A 19,860-nucleotide genomic window follows, 5' to 3' on the forward strand; every position below is an offset into this window, starting at 1 on the left:
GAAAAAACAATGGCAGAAGGTTGTTGTGTTCTAAACAGTGGTGGACAGTGTAGACAAGGTTACTCAGCATCCTGCCTCCTTTCCATGCCTCCTGCACAAAATGCAGCACAGCTGCTGGTGAATAGAACATTCACTGACCCAGGACCACAAAGTAGATGCCCAGCAAGATGAAACAGTAAATCTTTAAAGAGTAAATCTGTAGCCAGATTCAAGTTCTCAGGTGAGGGTCTGGGGAAGCACCAGGATGATGGTCCTTACTTGGCACAATTTCATCATAGTAACACTGCAGTATACACCAAACATCTTGTCTACCTGTCAAGCTGTCACCAGGCTGAAGTATAGCCCAACACAGACATGCAATAAAGGGAGGAGAGGAAGGCCAGCATCAGGGGAAAAGAGGCCTGTGCTGGGTCAAAGCATAGACACATATCTTTCTGTATTGAACTGAAATGATGCCTCATGACCCAGTCCCACAAAAGCATTGCTGATCACTCCGTCTTCTCCTGCTCTACTCATGCTGCTCTACTCATGGCAGCTGGTAAAGTACACCACAGAGCCTAGACTACAGCTGGACCAACTGCCTCATTCAAGCACCTGCACAAAACAGATGAGGTCCCAATGAGGTTAACACAGTCATCCTGAGACAGCCATGCAGCAGCCATCTTCAAACCCAAACACTACCTTAGACCTTGGCCTCAGCACAAACGCTTTTGGTCCAACTCACCGCCTTAGGCCTGGCATGATGTGCACAGAAGAGGCTGATGATCCCAGTGCCACAGCCCACGTCCAGGATGACCTTGTCCTTCAGGGATTCCTTGTTCTGCAGGATGACACTATGGTATTTTGTGGTCCGAGGCTGGTCTGCCAACATTTCCAAGTGAAGTTTCTAGAGGAAACATATCAAGAATCACTGCAAGGACCTGCGCTGTGCTGAGATCTGGTCTGAGGAAGAGGATACCACAGCTCATGCCCCCAATCCCACACTTAAAGGTATATGCAACAAACAGGTTCAAAAGTAAAACGTTTAATATAGAGCCAACTACTGCTTCTCTCTATCCCTCCTCAAAAGCTAAGTGAACAAAGAACAGGTATGGATAAACATCAGAATGGAGGAACAGATACCACCCCACCAGGAAAGGCATCACATACCCATGACCTATCTCCAAGAGAAAATACTGAACACATCATGGGATAAACACTAGGAGGAAGCAGCTGAGAGCCCCCAAAGGTCTCTCTTCATAGTAATTCACCCTTAATTGTTTTTGAAAGCTGACACTATAGCTTGAAGTCTGATGTCAAAGTTGGGCCTGGTCACAGCCTGGGGTAGAAAAACACCTGATCCTGAGGAGGCAGAGAAAAGTACTTTCAAAGGCTGGTAGAACTCTGGTTGTAAGAGATAATGACACACTGCTGTGAAACCAGCAGGGTGAAGAGGAACCCAGCAAGGTGGGTACAAGGCTAAGGAAGCCTAGAGAGGCCTGCAGGGCCCTCTGGCTCCCCACAAAGACACTGCCATAGAATGAAACAATGGAATGGACCAAAGGAAGTCATGGCATGAATAGAAAAGTCTCTTGTCCATAGTATAGGAGCCCACTTTAAATACAAAAACACATTGGGCTGAAGGCAAAAGGATGGAGAAGGTATGCCAACACATCAATCAAAGGAGAGCTGTAGTTGGTACATGAACATATGAAGAGACATTTTTCAGAGCAGATAATGTTCCAGGGATGAAGACATCAGTTTAGAGTGAAGGAATCAGTTCTTCAAAAGAGCATCTAATTCTCATAATTTTTTTAACTACCAGCATAGCTTCAAAACACAAAGAGGAAAAGCCAATAGGAACAGAAGAAGAAACAGGTTCACAACTGAGGCTGAGATCACAGGAAATCATTAAGCCCTGTATATGACCTGCACACCAGGGAGAAGGTCAAGACCACAAAACGAAACAACAACAAAAATAACCCTTGGGGATGGGGATATGGCCTAGTGGCAAGAGAGCTTGCCTCGTATACATGAGGCCCTGGGTTCGATTCCCCAGCACCACATATACAGAAAATGGCCAGAAGTGGCGCTGTGGTCAAGTGGCAGAGTGCTAGCCTTGAGCAAAAGGAAGCCAGGGGCAGTGCTCAGGCCCTGAGTCCAAGGCCCAGGACTGGCCAAAAAAAATAATAATAATAACCCTTGTCCCTAATCACTTCCCAAGCTATGCAGTACTGATTCAATGGAGGAGAGCACAAAATGATGATGAAAAAAAAACTCAAAGGCATAAACACCCAAGGCTGCCAGGAAGCTGCTAAAACCCAGAGCTACTGACTTGCTGGCTCTCCAACCTTCCATAGGGGCAGTGATGATGAGTTGGGAGCTACAAGAGCAGATAAATGCTGCCTCTGTCCACAAATGAACCTAGGACTGGCAATTGGGCACCTGTAGGAGGAACTAAGGTAGGAAATTACCTTACTCTTAACAACAAATATACACCATGTGACTTTAGGCATCTCATTGTTTAAAACAAGATATAGTTCTAAAGGAAAAAGGAGCAGGAGCACCATCACTGAAGAAAAGCTCTGTAAGTGGGCATCTGACTGGGGAGGCAGACGTTAGCTTTTCTTTATGGACTAAATCCCAAACTGTGTGGACACTTTTAACATTGTAAATTTTGGAACAAAGCATGCCTAGGAGAAAGTGTATTAAAAGTACTGGTGCAGTACAGCTAATCCCCATGCCCCAGCTTGCACACAAACACATGCCAGCCACAGGACCATCTCTGACCAGGACCTCCACAGTTTTCAGTGGCACTGGTCCTCTGCTCCTGGTTTCTGTTCATAAATGAGACAGCTTTACAGAACTGAATCCAGTGTGCATGGCCCAAATCTTCCTTCTTCTACTCACTGTAACATTCACATGGAAAGAAGCTGTACATACTTTTAAACTGTCTGGGACACAACGGAAGAGCTGAGCAGTAGGAGACTGGGCCAAGAAGAAGGCCTGCAACTGATCTAAATAGGACATCAGGAGAAAACTGGCAAGAAGACCCCACCAGCTGAACAGGGAACTTGGAAAGCAATACCAGAGTCCCATAGCTGCCAAAATATTCTTCATCCTGCCAGGTGTCCTCAGGGTCATACTCCTCTACCTGCTTCCCAACATGATTTGCAGGAATGTACCCACAGCAGCCTGCTCGCTCGCCCCACCACCAGTCAGCTGTGGTTTGTCTCAGGATAAGAATTTTTTCTCCTCTCAAAAAACTGAGCTGAAAAAAGAAAAAGAAGAAAAACAGCAAGAAGTTAGGATTCAACTGAGATCCCAGTAACTAGCATCTCACCAGTGGGAAATCCCTATCATTGGTAATCCAATCAGACTTCCAAAGAAATCAGCTAACCAGGCACTGATGGCTCACACCTATAATCCTAGCTACACAAGAGACTAGGCCAGCCCATTCTCAAAAGTCAGTGAGACTCTTATCTCCAAGTAACCACCAAAAAAACTCCAAAAGGAGCTGTGGCTCAAATGGTAGAGCACTAGCCTTCAGCAAAAAAAGAGCAGTGAGAATGCCCAGGACCTGAGTCCAAACACCAGGATTAGCACAAAAATAAAACAAAGAAAGAAATCAGCTTGTGATGACAATATGCAATTTGTAACCATAACAACAGGATTTAGGTTTTTATGGAGCATCCATCTGAAAGGACACACTTAGTTGACACTTTGAAGGAATGAACAATTTTCCAACAACACAAAACATAACTCTTTGAGCAGCTCTCCACTGCACAGCCATGACACATTGGTTTAGTTATGGGAGGCAGCTATGTTACTGCTGCACGCAGATACTTTTTGCTCTCTCTTTTAGATATAGCGAGTTTGAAGTCAGGGCCTTGTGCTTTCTGGCCAGGTGTGCTACTACTTGAGCCATGGCTCCAGCCCTTTATGTTTTCTGTCTGTGTGTGCACATAGGCATGCATGGATGCATGTACTCACCAGTACTGAGGCTTCAACTCAAGGCCTGAGCCTCTGGGTTCAAGGCTCTGTAACTTCTGTACTTCTGGCTTTTTGCTGATTAATTGGAAATAACTCTCTGGGATTTGTCTGCCCAGCTGGCTTCATACCATGATCCTCAGACCTCAGCCTCCTGAGTAGTTAGGATTACAGATGTGAACCACCAGCACCTACTCCTATTTCTTTTTTAAGTAAGGTCTCACTTTTTTTTTTTTTTGGCCAGTCCTGGGCCTTGGACTCAGGGCCCGAGCACCGTCCCTGGCTTCTTCCCGCTCAAGGCTAGCACTCTGCCACTTGAGCCACAGCGCCGCTTCTGGCCGTTTTCTGTATATGTGGTGCTGGGGAATCGAACCTAGGGCCTCGTGTATCCGAGGCAGGCACTCTTGCCACTAGGCTATATCCCCAGCCCCAAGGTCTCACTTTTTGCCCTGACCTTGACCTTGCCTGGACCTTGAACCTCCAATTTAAACGCCCCATGTAGTTAAAATGACAACCATGTGCCACCATGCCACTGTAGTTGATATAGGGGTTTCACAAATGTTTTTTTAAAATTGAGATGGGATCTCACACAAAGATTGCTGGTCTTAAACAAAAATCTTCCTGACTCCCCACTCCTGAGTAGCTAGAATTTCAAACATGAATCACTGCCTCTCACAGTGTGCATAAGTGGGCCTTTTTTTTTTTTTTGGTCAATCATGAGGCTTAAACTCTGGGCCTGGATGCTGACCCTGTGCTCTTCAGCTCAAGGCTAGTTAGTGCTCTACAACATTGAGCCACAGTGCCACTTCCAGTTTTCTAATGATTAACTGGAGATAAGTCTCACGGACTTTGCTGCTCAGGTGGGCTTTGAATCAGTCCTCAGATCTCAGCCTCTTGAGTAGCTGGGCATAAGCCACTGGTGCCCAGCTTAGTAGTAATCATTCTTGCTCCCCTGACTGAGAGGGTTCTGCAATAAAGTCTCTAGAAAGAAAGATCTGGACAGGGCCTTCTTCCTTCCTAGCAGGTCAGAGATCCCATTCTCTTTCATACACCATCACCTTCAGGTGGAACTAAGAAGTGAAAGTCAAGCACAGGTCTTGTTGTGTCAAAACACCTGAACACCTCTTTGTTGAGATGTTGCAAAAGTCACATCTTATCATGCCACCTAAGGCAAATCATAGGCTACTGAGTATAGCTACCTGGGTCTCATCGGTGGCGGCATAGTCTGCAATGGCCACGAACTCCTCAGGCTGAGGCTGCAAGGGCACAGTGTCCTGCAGGAGCTGCAACTCGCCATCAAAATCCACAGACTCTTCCTCCTGTTCACCACCAATGACACAAAGACAGTGAAATAGTTTTGTCCTCTCCACATTCTTCCCTATGTCTGTTTCTATCCCTCACCCAACCCAACCCCCACCAATTCCTCTCTATCCCTCTCCCTCTCCTCTCCCTTCTCTCTCCATTTCCCTCTCTCCTCTCTCCCTCCTTCTCAACCAAGAGCTTGGTTTCAAATACTCAGTGAAAAAAAAATGTGTGCAAATTACATGGGTTGTTGTTACTAGAAAATTTGAGGACTATCATCTTCACTCTGTATCTCTTATGTAAGATGATTAGTAGCCTAAAAAGAATGTTCCCAGAAAATTCAGGAAAGGGGCCCATTCAGAATCCCTGGCTTCACCAGCAATGCTTCTTAAAGTGATAAACCATGCATCTATGGAAGGTGCTAGAGACCTGGCATTAATTTCCATTGTATCAGCAGAGCCTAGGCAGCCCAGCCATGCCCATGCAATGGAGACATCAAGGAGCTCCTGCCCTCTGCCCCAAGCCTCCTTCTATCAGACCCAGGTAGCTAACACTGTCTGAAGTGGCATAAACTCAAACCATCCTCCCTTTCAATGAAACAAACCTGTCCCAACACGACATCTTAAATTTTCCTAAACATAAAACTAACCTATTTCACTTTAGCAAATGTGAGGAAATACAATAGAGGGCACACAAACAAACAAACACACACACACAAATTAAAGCACCCTATAACTGCACTCTCAAAACACAGACAGTTAACACATTGGTATTTATCCTTTCATTTTTAAAAAGTTCACACACTGAGCTGGAAATATGGCCTAGTGGTAGAGTGTTTGCCTTGGATACAGAAGCACTAGGTTCAATTCCTCAGTACCATGTACATAGAAGAAGCCAGAAGTGGTGCTGTGGCTCAAGAGGTAGAGTGCTAGCCTTGAGCAAAAAGAAACCAGGGACAGTGCTCAAGCCCTGAGTCCAAGTCCCAGGACTGGCAAATAAATAAATAAATAAAATAAAAGGTTCATACATCTCATGTGCAAAGCATTTGTTGGGATCATACATTGCTGCCTTAGGACTCTGTTTCACAATTCCTAATTCTTATTTTTCCTCATTGTTCAGTGTACTGTTAAATACTACATTCTGATACTGGTGTAGCATTCCACTCTTTGAATGATTCAGGACTTACTTTCCAAGCTCCTGCTTTTGCAGACTGTTCTCAAGACAAATTTTATCAAACATTAAATCATTCTGCATGTCCTTGACAATCTACTAGGATATGTTATCAGTATAAAATTGATCAAAACTATGTATGTATTCATGACTTTTTTTCCCCCCACCAAATGCTCTCAGAAGAACAGTCCCTCTCTGAGAGCAGGCTCTCTGGTGGGAATAGCAGTGGGCAAGAAGTAACTATTATGAAAACAAGAGGTTCTTTCTTCATTGTTTTTGTTTTCTTTCCCTATGTCTTGTTTATAAGCCTTTGGCAGGGCAAAGGGGTGCACAGAAATGGGAGGGACTAAGGGTGAACAAATCAGCAATGGTACTCACTAGATACTATGCCTAAAATTAACTATACAACTTGTGAGTGGGGATGGAAGTGAAAAACTGGGATAGAGTAAGCAAAGAGGTGAAATTGTCCAAAGAAATGTACTCATTACCCAACTGTAACCCCTCTGTATATCACCAATTTTAAAAGCTAAAAAAACTATTTACTATTGTGGCTACTTACTATTAGGGCTAGTTACTAGTTACTATTTACTATTGGGGCTGGGAATATGGCCTAGTGGCAAGAGTGCTTGCCTCATATACATGAAGCCCTGGGTTCGATTCCTCAGCACCACATATAAAAAAAATGGCCAGAAGTGGCGCTATGGCTCAAGTGGCAGAGTGCTAGCCTTGAGCAAAAAGAAGCCAGGGGCTCAGGTCCTGACTCAAAGCCCCAGGACTGGCAAAAAAAAAAAAGTTACTATTAGTCCTCAATTTTCCTATACTATCATCAATTTTAAATAATTAATGTCCTACACTCTCACTAACTTTAATCTCTGCTAATTTGATGGGTGACCACTATCCTACATTCTTATCTATTTTAATCTCTGCCGGTTTCATGTGTAAAAACCATCTTCACTTTCCTTTCTCTATTATGAGTTAGGCATGTTTTGGGGTTTTTTTGGTTGTTTTTGGGTTTTTTTTTTGCCAGTCTTGGGGCTTGAACTTGGGGCCTGAGCACTGCCCCTGGCTTCTTTTGCTCAAGACTAGCACTCTACCACTTGAGCCACAGGGCCACTTTCGGCTTTTTCTGTATATGTGGTGCTGGGGAATCAAACCCAGGGCTTCATGCATGCTATGCAAGCACTCTACCACTAGTCCATATTCCCAGCCCTAGGCATATTTTTGTAAGTACTTATTAGATATATTTTAACTTTGCTAATTGTCTATTCATGTTCTTTGCCTTTTGTTTATTATAATAGCATGGCTTGATTTACAACTTGTCTTCTATCTTGTCCCTATTCTACCACTTGCGTCACCCTCTCCCCACCTCCCTACGTGAGCCACACTATATCCTATACCCTATGCCTATCTTCCTATCCTATCACCCCTTCTCCTTGCCCTCCCCTCTAATGCACACACGGAGGACATTTTTTTCCTTTAGACATAGCTGGGTTTTTTTTTTTATTTCTTTGGTAAATAATACTGTCATCCTGTTTTGAATTTTTGAATTCTGCTTTTCTCAAACAATACATCATGGAAAACTAATTTTACATTTCCAATAAGGATGTAATATTCTATAAAATATGAATTCTACTTGATTGTTTAGCCATCTTCTACTAATTTTCTCTTGGTATCATTTTGTACCTCTATAAACAATGCTGAAAACTACATATCTGCACACAGGCACCCTTATGTGAAGACATTTTATTTCTATGAGAAAGACTGACAGTACTGAAGGGCAAATGTTTATTCTTAGGACTCTCTCCTCAGAGGGTGCATCACAGCACTGGGACAATTCTGTGAACACATGGCAACCATGAGCATCATCACTGCCTTTATCTTGTGCCAGTAGCACTGCAAATGGTATCTCAGCTATTTAATCTCAGTTCTTTATCATATTTTCATAGGTTTTCTGATTGTCTAAATCTGTTCTTCTAAAAAAGGCCCCTATTTGTTTACTTATTTATTCTGCCCATCAATTGGCTATTTGTATAATCAGTGACCTTCAAGTCAGATCAACAGAAATTACCTACACTGAAGCACAAAAAGTGGAAGAAAAAAAAAAAGCACACAGCATGAGGCACATGAAATGGTGGCAGGAAGGAAATCTAACTCATTCTTAAGCAGAGTCCCCAAAAAAGAAATGAGGCAGGTAAACAAACTAGAAAAATAAAAGGTAGAAATTTTCCCAAATTAGCAGAAAACATCAGATTCAAGAAGCTCAACTATCCCCACGACAGATAAACAGGAAACTGTGAAAAACCAAATGATGACAAAGTGTGGCCAGTAGAAAGAGCCCAATAAACTTGTTAGTGAGGTGTCCTGCCTTTTGTCAGAACAACTGAGCAGAAAACAGCCATCTTGAAGGTGCAGAAAGAAAAAAGCCACACCCCTAAAACTCCTCACCAAGCTAAAATATTCTTCTAAACAAAGACAAATACAAAGCAAGGTAGACACAATTTGGCACAGCAAACCTAAACCACTACAAAAACAAGTTGTTCAGGTTGAAAGAAAATCATCCTAGGGGCTGGGGATATGGCCTAGTGGCAAGCGAGCTTGCCTCGTATACATGAGGCCCTGGGTTTGATTCCCCAGCACCACATATACAGAAAACAGCCAGAAGTGGCGCTGTGGCTCAAGTGGCAGAGTGCTAGCCTTGAGCAAAAGGAAGCCAGGGACAGTGCTCAGGCCCTGAGTCCAAGGCCCAGGACTGGCAAAAAAAAAAAAAAAAAAAAAAAAATCAGCCTACATAGAAACAAAGAATGCAGGAAAGACTGAAAGGCCTCTGAATAGGCAAACAGATGAGAAGATGTAGAGCTATTTCTTAGAATCAATCAAGAAGGTATGTGATCCTTTACAGCAGTAGTAATGAATTCTGGGGCTTATAATACAGAATTAATATGTTACAATAATAGGATGAGATATGAGAACTGGAAAATGGAATCAACTTGAAAGGTATTTATACTGCAAAGTGGGAGAAAAAAATGACTAGAATAATGGTAAGGATGTACACTGAAATTTCAGGGACACTCACAAGGATTACTTAAACTGAACACCAGTGGCTCACACCTGTAATCAATCATCACTACTCAGGAAGCTGAGTTCTGAGAATTATTGATTGAAACCAGCCTTGGCAGGAAAGTCCATGAGATACTTATCTCCAATTAACTACCAAAAAGCTGGGAGTGGAGCTATGACTCAAGTGTAGAGTGCTAGCCTTGAACAAAAAACTCAAAGACAGCTCACTACCTTGAGTTCAAGCCCTAGGAACAGTACAAAAACAAACAGTTAAGCCTGAAAAGGAGATAATGTGGGAATACAGAAATACTTTATGAATCCAAAAGAGGGGAGAAATAAACAAAGAAAATGTGATCCATTGATAATTTGTTCCTGTTATTTTGATAAAAGTATTAAGACTTTAAAAAAAAGAAAATATGATAAATAGAAAACACACAGCAGTTGCTAGACCGAATCATATCACTGACTACACTGTTAATAGACTAAAATATTCCAATTAAAGGGTAGAAATTGTCTAACAACAACAATAAAAAAGGCTTAAGAGTTAGACCTAACTAGCTCTTTACAGAGAAATTTTTTTGTTTTGTTTTGTTTGCTAGTCCTGGGCCTTGGACTCAGGGCCTGAGCACTGTCCCTGGCTTCTTTTTGCTCAAGGCTAGCACTCTGCCACTTGAGCCACAGCGCCACTTCTGGCCATTTTCTGTATATGCGGTGCTGAGGAGTTGAACCCAGGGCTTCATGTATTCGAGGCAAGCACTCTTGCCACTAGGCCATATCCCCAGTCCGAGAAATTCTTGAACTATAAAGACCTAAGACAAGTTGAGGAATACATATATATGTATATGTATTTTTATTTATATTTCGCCCCATCTCTGTCTCTCTCACTCACTCTCTCTCTCACACACACACACACACACACATAGTGATATACATATACCATGCAAGTACTAACAATAAGAAAGATAGTAAAACTAAATTTAGCATAAAATATGTGTAAAAAGTATTTATTAACAGGTATAAGACAATTCATTAAAAAAGACAATTGATATAAAAAACACAGACATTCTAAATATATTCAATCAATACTGTGGATTCAAAATATATGAGACCTGGGGCTGGGGATATAGCCTAGTGGCAAGAGTGCCTGCCTCGGATACACGAGGCCCTAGGTTCGATTCCCCAGCACCACATATACAGAAAACGGCCAGAAGCGGCGCTGTGGCTCAAGTGGCAGAGTGCTAGCCTTGAGCGGGAAGAAGCCAGGGACAGTGCTCAGGCCCTGAGTCCAAGGCCCACGATTGGCCAAAAAAAAAAAAACAAAACAAAACAAAATATATGAGACCAAGTGACCAAACCCAAAGGAAAGATAGGCAAGTTCACACACAGTAGAGATTTTTTTTTGGCCAGTCTTGGGGCTTGGACTCAGGGTTTGTGCACTGTCCCTGGCTTCTTTTTGCTCAAGGCTAGCACTCTGCCTCTTGAGCCACAGCGCCACTTCTGGCTTTTTCTATATATGTAGTACTGAGGAATCAAACCCAGGGCTTCATGAATACAAGGCAAGCACTTTACCACTAGACAATATTCCAAGCCCCCAGTAGAGATTTTTTAAATCATCTCTCTTAATTATTGATAGAATGAGTAGACAAAATTATCAGAAAAGATTTGAAAAATACTAACAATCCACTTGACTTTAATGGATTTTATAGACCAATGACTATATAATGTGTGGTCTTTGCATGGGCACACAGAAGACTCACAAAAACACCCCATGTGACTATGCCACAGTGCAGGCCAGAATAAATTTCAAAGGGATATTGTAGAGAACATCAGGTCCTCTAAATAAACGTAATCAATCTAAAATCAAGCAACAAAACAGTATGATTTCTCAAACATTTGGAAATCAAGCAAGATACTTCCAAGTAGCCCAAAGGATTTCTAACTTCAATTGTGATGTGTGGGGAGCAAGGTATGGTGGGAGGCTTGAAGTTTTAGACTAGCCTAAGCAAAAAGTTATCAAGGTTGCATTTCAATGGGTAAGATGGGCCTGGTGATATATATGTACTGGCACAGAAACAGATACAAAGATCCCAGCTATGCAGGAGATGTAAATAGGAGGATCTCAGTCTGGGTCAGTCCAAGGGAACAAGTACAAGTACAATGAGAAAAACAAAAATAACAATTTCTATAAAAAGAATCAATTCTAAAACGCTCAACTGACCAAAATTAAAGACCTTGATGCTCTCAATTATTATCCTACATTTGGATGAGCTATTGCAAACTTGAGAAACAGCAAAGCACTTGGGAAAAAAAATGATCACCATCTAGTGCAACAACATATGAAACCCTCATGTCTGCACCACCATGAGTGGGCCTCTGCCCTGGAGCACCATGGTACAGTATACAATTGGGCACTTTCTGCAGCACAGTGAGGTGAAAAAGCTGCAAACACCTAAGAGTCCAAAAAAAGGACACAGACAAAACAGAATGTTCCCTACAGCACAGTGGCAGGATCACAACAGACATACATATAGATGTGAGGATGCAACAAGTTCACAAAAGAATATGCTACCGTGTCCTGGCAGTGGTACGCTCCACACTGTCAACAGACCAAATCCCCAAATGCAACATTACATGGAAAGGGCACTCAGAGTGATATCACTATGCAAACATGTAAAAGCACACACAATCTGTATCATATATCCAAAGGGATTGAGACGCATAAATGTATAAAGATGGTACAGGAGTACACACATCAAATTCATTATTTAGAGCAGGGTCTATCTCTGGAGAAAAGAAGAGAAGTAGGTCTGGCTATAGGCAGCGAACTAATACAGTTATATATGTGTATGTGTGGCGAGACAAACAACAAAGGTGAAGTCATCAGAATGTGTACTGGATACCTGAATTATTATTCTATAAATGACTGGTATCTACATTTCTCAAAAGACGGAACTGGGAATATGGCCTAGTGGCAAGATTGCTTGCCTCATATACATGAAGTACTGGGTTCCTCAGCACCACATATATAGAAAAGGCCAGAAGTGGCACTGTGGCTCAAGTGGCAGAGTGCTAGCCTTGAGCAAAAAGAAGCCTGGACAGTGCTCAGGCCCTGAGTCCAAGCCCCAGGACTGGTTAAAAAAAAAAACAAACCCTCAAGCATTGTGCTGTTTGCAGCCATCTTTGGAAGGACAAGGAAAGCTGCCTTGCACCTGTGAGCTGGCCCCTACCTCTCTGCTACTTTCTCATTTGTTAATTATGGGTTCATACATACCACAGCAGAGATAACTTGTGATTCGCTTCCGGTACAGTCGCCTGCACCACCTGGTGTTTCCATAGTTCTCTCAAGCTCTGCCTCATAACTGCTGCTTTTATTATTTCATTTTCCCTCCATCTCTAAAAAAAACAAAACACAAAGCACTTGATATGTCCACGGTAACGAAATTTACTTCCCCTCTAAAGCTCATGATAAAGGTACTCTACCAAAGAGAAGTAAAATGTGTGTGAAAAACAGTATACAGAGAGAGAGAGAGACAGAGAGAGAGAGAGACAGAGAGAGAGACAGAGAGAGAGAGAGACTGAGTATGGCTACAGTGGTAGCGTGCTAAGCACAAGGTCTCAATTCAAACCCTAGTAAGGCCAAAGATAAAACAAGTTCTCTGCCTAGCACGTGACTGTGGCCACTGCAGGCCCAATTTTCTTGTTCCCAGAAACGCGTGGTTGCGTCTGCTCTGGGATGAACGCCTTAATTACAGAGCAATACTCTGTTTACAACGTGCTGCTTGCGGACTCGTTCTGAACGCGGACCACGCCGCACTCATTTCGTCTTCAGCGGGAGCCGGCGGCGCTGTGGGCCTGGACGGGGCGGGATAAGGCGGGAAGGGGAACGGGGGAGGGGGGCGCTCCTGGAGGGCGTGGCCTCGGGGCCTGGACGGTGGTCAGGGCGCAGGAGAGTAAGGGTGCTAGGGAAAGGCGAGCAGGAGGGGGAGCCGGGCTCCGGGGAGGGGGGAGGGGCGAGACCCTGGACGGGGCGGGACCCCGCTCGGCCGCCCAGCGCCTCCTCGGAAGTCTCGGAACGGGGCGGAGGCCGCGGCAGGCAGCGGCGCGCCAGCTCGGCGGACCCCAGCCTGGCATACCCCGTCTTACCTGGGGCCCGGCCGCCCGAGCTGCTCGTCGAGGAACCTACCTCGGCGGCGTTCCGCCACTGAATCCGGCGCCTCGCCGCGGAGGCGCGGCCGCCCGCAGCCAGGAACCGGAGCCACCGCCCTGGCCCCGCGCAAGCGCGCCGCACGCGGGGCGGCCGGAAGGCGGGCCCCGCCCAGGGCCCGGGTTCGCGCAAGCGCGGTCCGCTCGCAGCCCGCCCTCTGGGGTAGTCAGGCCGCCGCGCGAGTGCGTCGGCGAGCGCCGAGCCGGCCGCGTGCCCCTCGCGCGGGTCCCTGGGAAGGCGCGGGTCCGGCCGTCCAGCCAGCGCCGAGCCCGTCTCAGGCCGCAGGCGACGGGGGAGGCGCCAGCAGAGTGCGGCCGGAGCAGGCGCTCGACCGTCCTGCGGCGCCCGGCTGACGCGCCGGGGTGGGTGGAGCGCTGCCCCGGAGTCTGGGGCTCGGCTCCGGACTGCGGCGCGCGTGGTGAGCCGTCGTGCGGACCCGCGCCGCTCCTGCTTCCACCGGTGTCACGGGTGCCGGCCCAGGGCAGACGCCCAGTGGGCAGTAGGAGCCAGCAGGCAGGAGCAGAAAGGCAGCCTGGTCCCGCCGGGGCCAAGTCACCGCCCCGCTCAAAAGGGGCTGCTGTTGGAGCTTCGACGTGCCCTGCCCACCTGCTTCCGCTGAGAGCCACTCAGTCCGGTTTGGTCAGCGCAAGGTGACCACGCAGGATCCTCACCTGTGGCCCGACGTGGCTCCCCCAGCGCCCCTGCTGAAGCCCCACTCATCACCGTCCTCAGGCACGCCACGGTCCTAGATTCTGCAGATCCCGGTAGCCCGGGGAGACCAGAGGAATCCTCGATGCCAGAAGAGCTAGAGCATCACGGGTGGACATGAGAAGTGGCCCAGAGTGAGGCCTAGTTGCTGGTTAGTTCCGGGCAAGCCAGATCCCCAGGCACAAGTGAGACGGAGCTTCTGCACTGTCAGTACACTTCCCTAGGTAAGAACCAAAGGACTACGCCAGAACTCCTCCGGCCGAGGCAGGTCTTCCACAGTCTCAGCTATGAGGAAGTTCCTTAGTCATAAGCTGCGGAGCGGCAGGCTGCTCCACAGCAGAATACACCAACTTGGGAAAATAGCTGGCACTGCCCAGCCCAATCCCTGGGCCTTAAGGGTCATCCCTTCACAGCCTAATAGAGGAAAGGTTTCCTAACTGGTGGTACAAGTGCATCCAGAGCCTGGGAAGTTCTTAGAGGCATGAATCCCAAGTACTATGAGCAATATTACTAGGCATGGAAGAGGCAGAAACATATGAGTAATAACAAGGAAAAAAGTAAGTAGAAATGTAGATGATCCTAATACTAGAGTTAGCAGTGAAATAATGAGTTTTTTTAGGAAAATTGAACATAAGGGAAATACAACAGAGAATGAGGAGATATATTGTTTTAAAATCAAATGACGGCCGCACACTGGTGTCTCACACCTGTAATCCCAGCTACTCAGGAGGCTGAGACCTGAGGATCTCAAATAAAAGCCAGCTCAGGCACAAAAATCTGAGAGACTCATCCCCTGTTAACCAGCCTTGAGAGAAAAAGTCAAGTGGGAAGGGGGGAGGATGCATGGAAACATATCTTACATAACTGCTATTGGACACTCGAAAAAAAGCAATATGTAATATATCTTTCTACACATCATCATAGGAACTTGACATTCCAACATCAAAGGAACTTGCAGGGATTTCACAATAACTATAAAATGTGTGGGTGTGAACAAGAGGGAAAAACTTGGGAGAGGGGGAGGGAAGGGGTGACATTGTCCAAAAAGAAATGTACTCATTACTTGATTTGTGTACCTCTGTGTATCACCTTTATAATGACAATAAAAAATTTAGAAAAGATGTGTGACAGAAAAAAATGAGTTTCTGTTGTGCTTTTATGGCAAACTCCCAAAACTCTTTTTAAAAGCTATAAAAAGTAGAATCAATTTGAACACTTGCAGCAGAAGGCAGAACTCACAGTTCTCTATTTGATAGCCTCCTTGCCATCAGTTGGTCTAAACACTTGCCTCCAACTTCACCAAGACAGTTCCTGAGCAACAAGCCATACATGGTTTTGTGTGAAAGTACCTCTAGCTTCCAGCGCCTCCTCAGAACCTAGAAAGAAAACCCCTGTTGTTCTGTACTAGGCCCACTCATTGCCATGGGTCCAAAGTGAACAAACAGCACAGAGAGACTCTGCTCTTAGCTCCAAGTTTCATGCTGGGCTTGCTCTTCTGGAAGGGACATTGATTTCCAAATGAAACCAAATGGATTCATGGAATCTGATGTGGTACAAAAATAATAAAATGTGATACCCATGAAATACTGCTCTATCATTATTTGCTAAACCAGGCCTCCTGGACTCAGAGTGTCCTTAGCTAGCCTACAAGTGCGGCCCACAAGTTGTCTCTATATCTCCTACTCAGAAAGACACCCTACTCTGTTAGGTTCTTTGCTTTCCTTGACTGCCTGAGGGCCAGGAATTTCCGGATAGTACTAAATCCCTCTGATAGAAATGGTAGTATTACTGACCATCAACTGAGTGCTTTAGGCACTTCATGCTTATGTGCATGTGTGTTTCTGCCTCAGCACATGGACACACATCGACGTGTGTCTGCATTTACTCCTCCACCCTCCAGCAGCCCTGAAGAACACGTCACTTCTCTCTTTCACTGAGGCTAAGAAAGGTCACTTGCCAAAGCCTGACCACAGAGATAGAATCTAAGTTTGGCTCTAAAATTGCAGAGAGTGCACAGGCACAGCTGCAGGTCTGACAGCAGTGTCCTGTAGGATGGGGAGGGCAGTTAATCCACTCACTGCCAACCCTGCTCTGCACACAGGACCTTTTGTCTCTCCCTGTTTCCTTAAAAACACAGGCTCTTTCTCCCCATGGACAGCAGCCACTGTGGCCAGCCTCATGAGCAGCTTGGTGGCAGGTGGCACTATACTATCCCTTATGTGAGAAAATAGTGTTGCTGCTTTCCTTCTGACAAACACAAGACAGAATGACCTCTTCCTCATGCTAACTAATCTGACCCGTGGGTTGCATGTGATCAGGGGAAGAAATTCTTAAGACAGCAGAGGCTCCATACATCCAGAGAGGGGGGTCTCCCACCTGCCACCAGAGTGGGAAAGCAGTAACCTTGGAAGCAGGGCCCCTTCCTTCTTCATTGTGACAGACCCTGATGTTTGGGGGACTGAAACCATCTCACCCACTTGGCTCAAGTGATCCTCACCATTTGGTCAGAAGTTATACAGGGGTGCCTTTGGCAACTGGGGATATGCTGGATCAAACACAGCAGGCTCCATCACTGGCTTCCAATGATCCCCAAGTGCCACAAACTGAAATGTGGTTTGGTTCTGAGCATGACACAACCACTAACCAAGTAATGACTCTTAGCCATAGACAGCAAAGCCCTCCAGCCATTAGTCCTACATGTGGCTAGTGATTTTCCTCTTGTCCTTCACATTTTGCCAAATACCCACAGCCAGCACAGTAAGAGCACCAGTTTCTGGCTGGCACATGCTATCTGATCTATTGTTTGGGAGAGCTGAGAAGAGCTTCCAGGGTCAAGGATATGCAGGAAAACCTGAACTGCCACCAACAACCTACCGAAGGCCAAGTGTATATAGAAAAGCTCAAGGATAAGAACTCCAGGGAGATCCTTATGTGAAGCCCCTATTCTTGTGATTTTTATCTCCATTTTATCTCCATTTATCTTATTTGGAGAAAAATCCCCTTGTACCTCAGCACAGTGAGGTGAAAAGGGGACATTTAGAAATATGTCTTCTTGGGGCTAGGAATATGGCCTAGTGGCAAGAGTGCTTGCCTCGTATACTTGAAGCCCTGGGTTTGATTCCCCAGTACCACATATATAGAAAATGGCCAGAAGTGGTGTGGGCTCTCTCTCAACTTCCCCTCGCTTGGGGGAGGGAAGGGGCTTGTCCGCCCCTTCCTGGGTGGTCCATTATCGCTCATGCGGGAGCGATGGCCACGGGTAGCCTCGGTGGCATGTGGTCGCAGGGTGCCCCAAAACCACCAAGAAGGACACGGATGCGCGGGCCCCTGGAGAAAAACCTCTAGGGCTTCTATTTATTCAAATGAGAAGCCTCCCAGATATACCCCAAAGGCGGGCACAAGAGAGGGGCCCCTGATTGGTCCCAAGGGACTGTCCCTCAAGTGATGTCAGACTTCCTTCTCTTCCTGTTAAAGACAGGAAGGGGAGGGACAGGCTGAGGTCAGCTGTGGACCCTTAAAGGTGCAGCTGACCCCAACAAGTGGTGCTGTGGCTCAAGTGGCAGAGTGCTAGCCTTAAGCAAAAAGAAGCCAGGGACAGTGCTCAGGCCCTGAGTCTGAGGCCCAGGACTGACAAAAACAAACAAACAAGAAAGAATAGAAATATGTCTTCTTGGAAGCAGCCAGCTCAATTACACCAGAGCCTGGCCTATTTAGATGAAGAGAAATGCTAACCCCAGTTGGCCCCAACTTTGACAAGGACAAAAGGAAACGATGCCATCCCCTTCCAGCCAGCCCACTTCACCTGGGGAGCACAATTTACTAGAAGCCAGACTGGATCCCAGGGCCATGCTCCTCTCCTCCCCACACCCTACACCACAGTGCTGTTGTGGCTTGTATGTGGTCTGTCCCCAAAACCTCAGGTTGCCAAAATGTGTAAAATGTTGTACTCTACCATTTGAGCAACAGTTCCAGCCCAGATTTTTGCTGGTTATTTTTGGGAGATAGAGTCTTAACAGACTTTTCTACTGGACTAGCAATTTGAAAACTGCAATCTTCCATATCTCAATCTCCTGAGTGCTCTCTCTTAACACACAGGCAGCCAGACCAAGTACTCAAAGTTCTGCCCATCACCTTCCAAAGGGCCCTACAGTGAGCTAAATACTGCCACTGCCCTCTCTAGTGGCACCAAAGGCCTGTGCAGTCCTACAAGACAACCAGAGCTGTATGTTTCTCCTCCAGAGCCCCCGGAACTTTGGATGTCACAAGAGCTACTGAATGCTAGAGGAACCTGGTGAAGTCACTTCAGCTGTTTCCTCATCTTTCTCTAGTTCCCACTTAAGACATAAAGGGATTATATCTGAAATCCCCAAAGCCTAACCCAATGTTTGCAGGGGGTAGGGGTTGTAGATGACATAAAATCTAATAACTGACATTCTACAGTATGTGGGCCTCCAGCATAGACTGCAAAGGCCTGAATTGGTGATAGTGATACACCCCTGCTCCTTTCAACTTTTCAATGGCATACTTACCCCTGAAGTTCTCAGGGACAGGGCATGGTCCAGCTATCTATGAGAAGGAGAGGCTCTGGGACTTCCAACTTAGCTTTTCCAGTCACCCTAAATAAGAAAGCCCACGAGGATTTGCCCATTGGTCAAGCATATTTGTTTCAGGTATATATTCAGACACTGAAAAAGTAACTATAGGGAAAAATACTTACACCAACTGGACTCTGTGAGAAATGGGTAAAGATCTCTGTCAAGTTAGGACCATCACAAATTTCTACTCTGACTAGAAATCAGAGTGCCATATTCCTTCAAGTGAGTATGACTCAGGGGTAACATCTAATTGTCCCTGAGGGATATAGGCACTTTCCTTCTCTTTAGTAATGGACACAGGTCACTTGACAATACTGTGGTCCAAACTTCTAGCAGGAGTGCAGGTTCTCCTTCAAGGAGACTAGCTTTTCTGTCAAGTAAGACATGCTGGGTTTGACCCAACTTAGATCTGAGAGCTGGGAGAGGCTATCCTGATTCCACACTGTGGTGATTCAGTGACCACACTGAGTTTTTCCTCTTATAGGAAGTATGAAGGCCAAGGAATCAGTTATTTGAGTCTTTGGGACACTGAGGTTGTGTGTCTTAGCTCTTCACCTTTGAGCCTTAGTATCACCTCCCCCTCCAGTCTGCTCCACAGTGCCTGGCACAGGTGTATGTTGGCGTGTGTGTGTATGTGTCCTGCAGCACTGTTGGCATTCTAGGATCCAGAGTGGCTGTTCCTAATAATAGGCCTGCCTGAGCCCCTAGAGCTAATACTTTAACCCTAGTAGCAACAAACTGAGGGCCTCTTTCATTTGAATGAAATGTAAACACAAAGCTGGAGGAATGACCACTGCCGTATCTCAGCACCTGTGCTCCTTTCTCATACTCGAGCAGATTCTGAGCTGTGCAGAA

The 19,860-nt window shown here is 45.7% G+C and overlaps 1 protein-coding gene across 2 annotated transcripts in view; it reads right to left on the minus strand.

Moving 5' to 3' along the window:
• Prmt2 (protein arginine methyltransferase 2) overlaps positions 1-13,747 on the minus strand; it is a 28,741-nt gene extending 14,994 nt beyond the window's left edge. The window contains exons 1-5 of one of the 2 annotated variants that reach the window (XM_048346049.1): positions 13,682-13,747; positions 12,770-12,891; positions 5,169-5,288; positions 3,068-3,250; positions 725-886 (exon numbers count right to left, since the gene is read on the minus strand). In XM_048346049.1, coding sequence (XP_048202006.1) covers positions 725-886; positions 3,068-3,250; positions 5,169-5,288; positions 12,770-12,832 — 528 coding nt within the window. In that variant the 5' untranslated portion in view covers positions 12,833-12,891; positions 13,682-13,747. Of the gene's footprint in view, positions 1-724; positions 887-3,067; positions 3,251-5,168; positions 5,289-12,769; positions 13,032-13,681 lie in introns of those variants that run through there. The other variant, XM_048346048.1, reaches the window with a different exon arrangement.
• Positions 13,748-19,860: the final 6,113 nt, after the last annotated feature.

Source organism: Perognathus longimembris, chromosome 5 (genome assembly GCF_023159225.1).
Source record: "Perognathus longimembris pacificus isolate PPM17 chromosome 5, ASM2315922v1, whole genome shotgun sequence".
In the NCBI taxonomy this organism is placed as follows: Eukaryota; Metazoa; Chordata; class Mammalia; order Rodentia; family Heteromyidae; genus Perognathus; species Perognathus longimembris.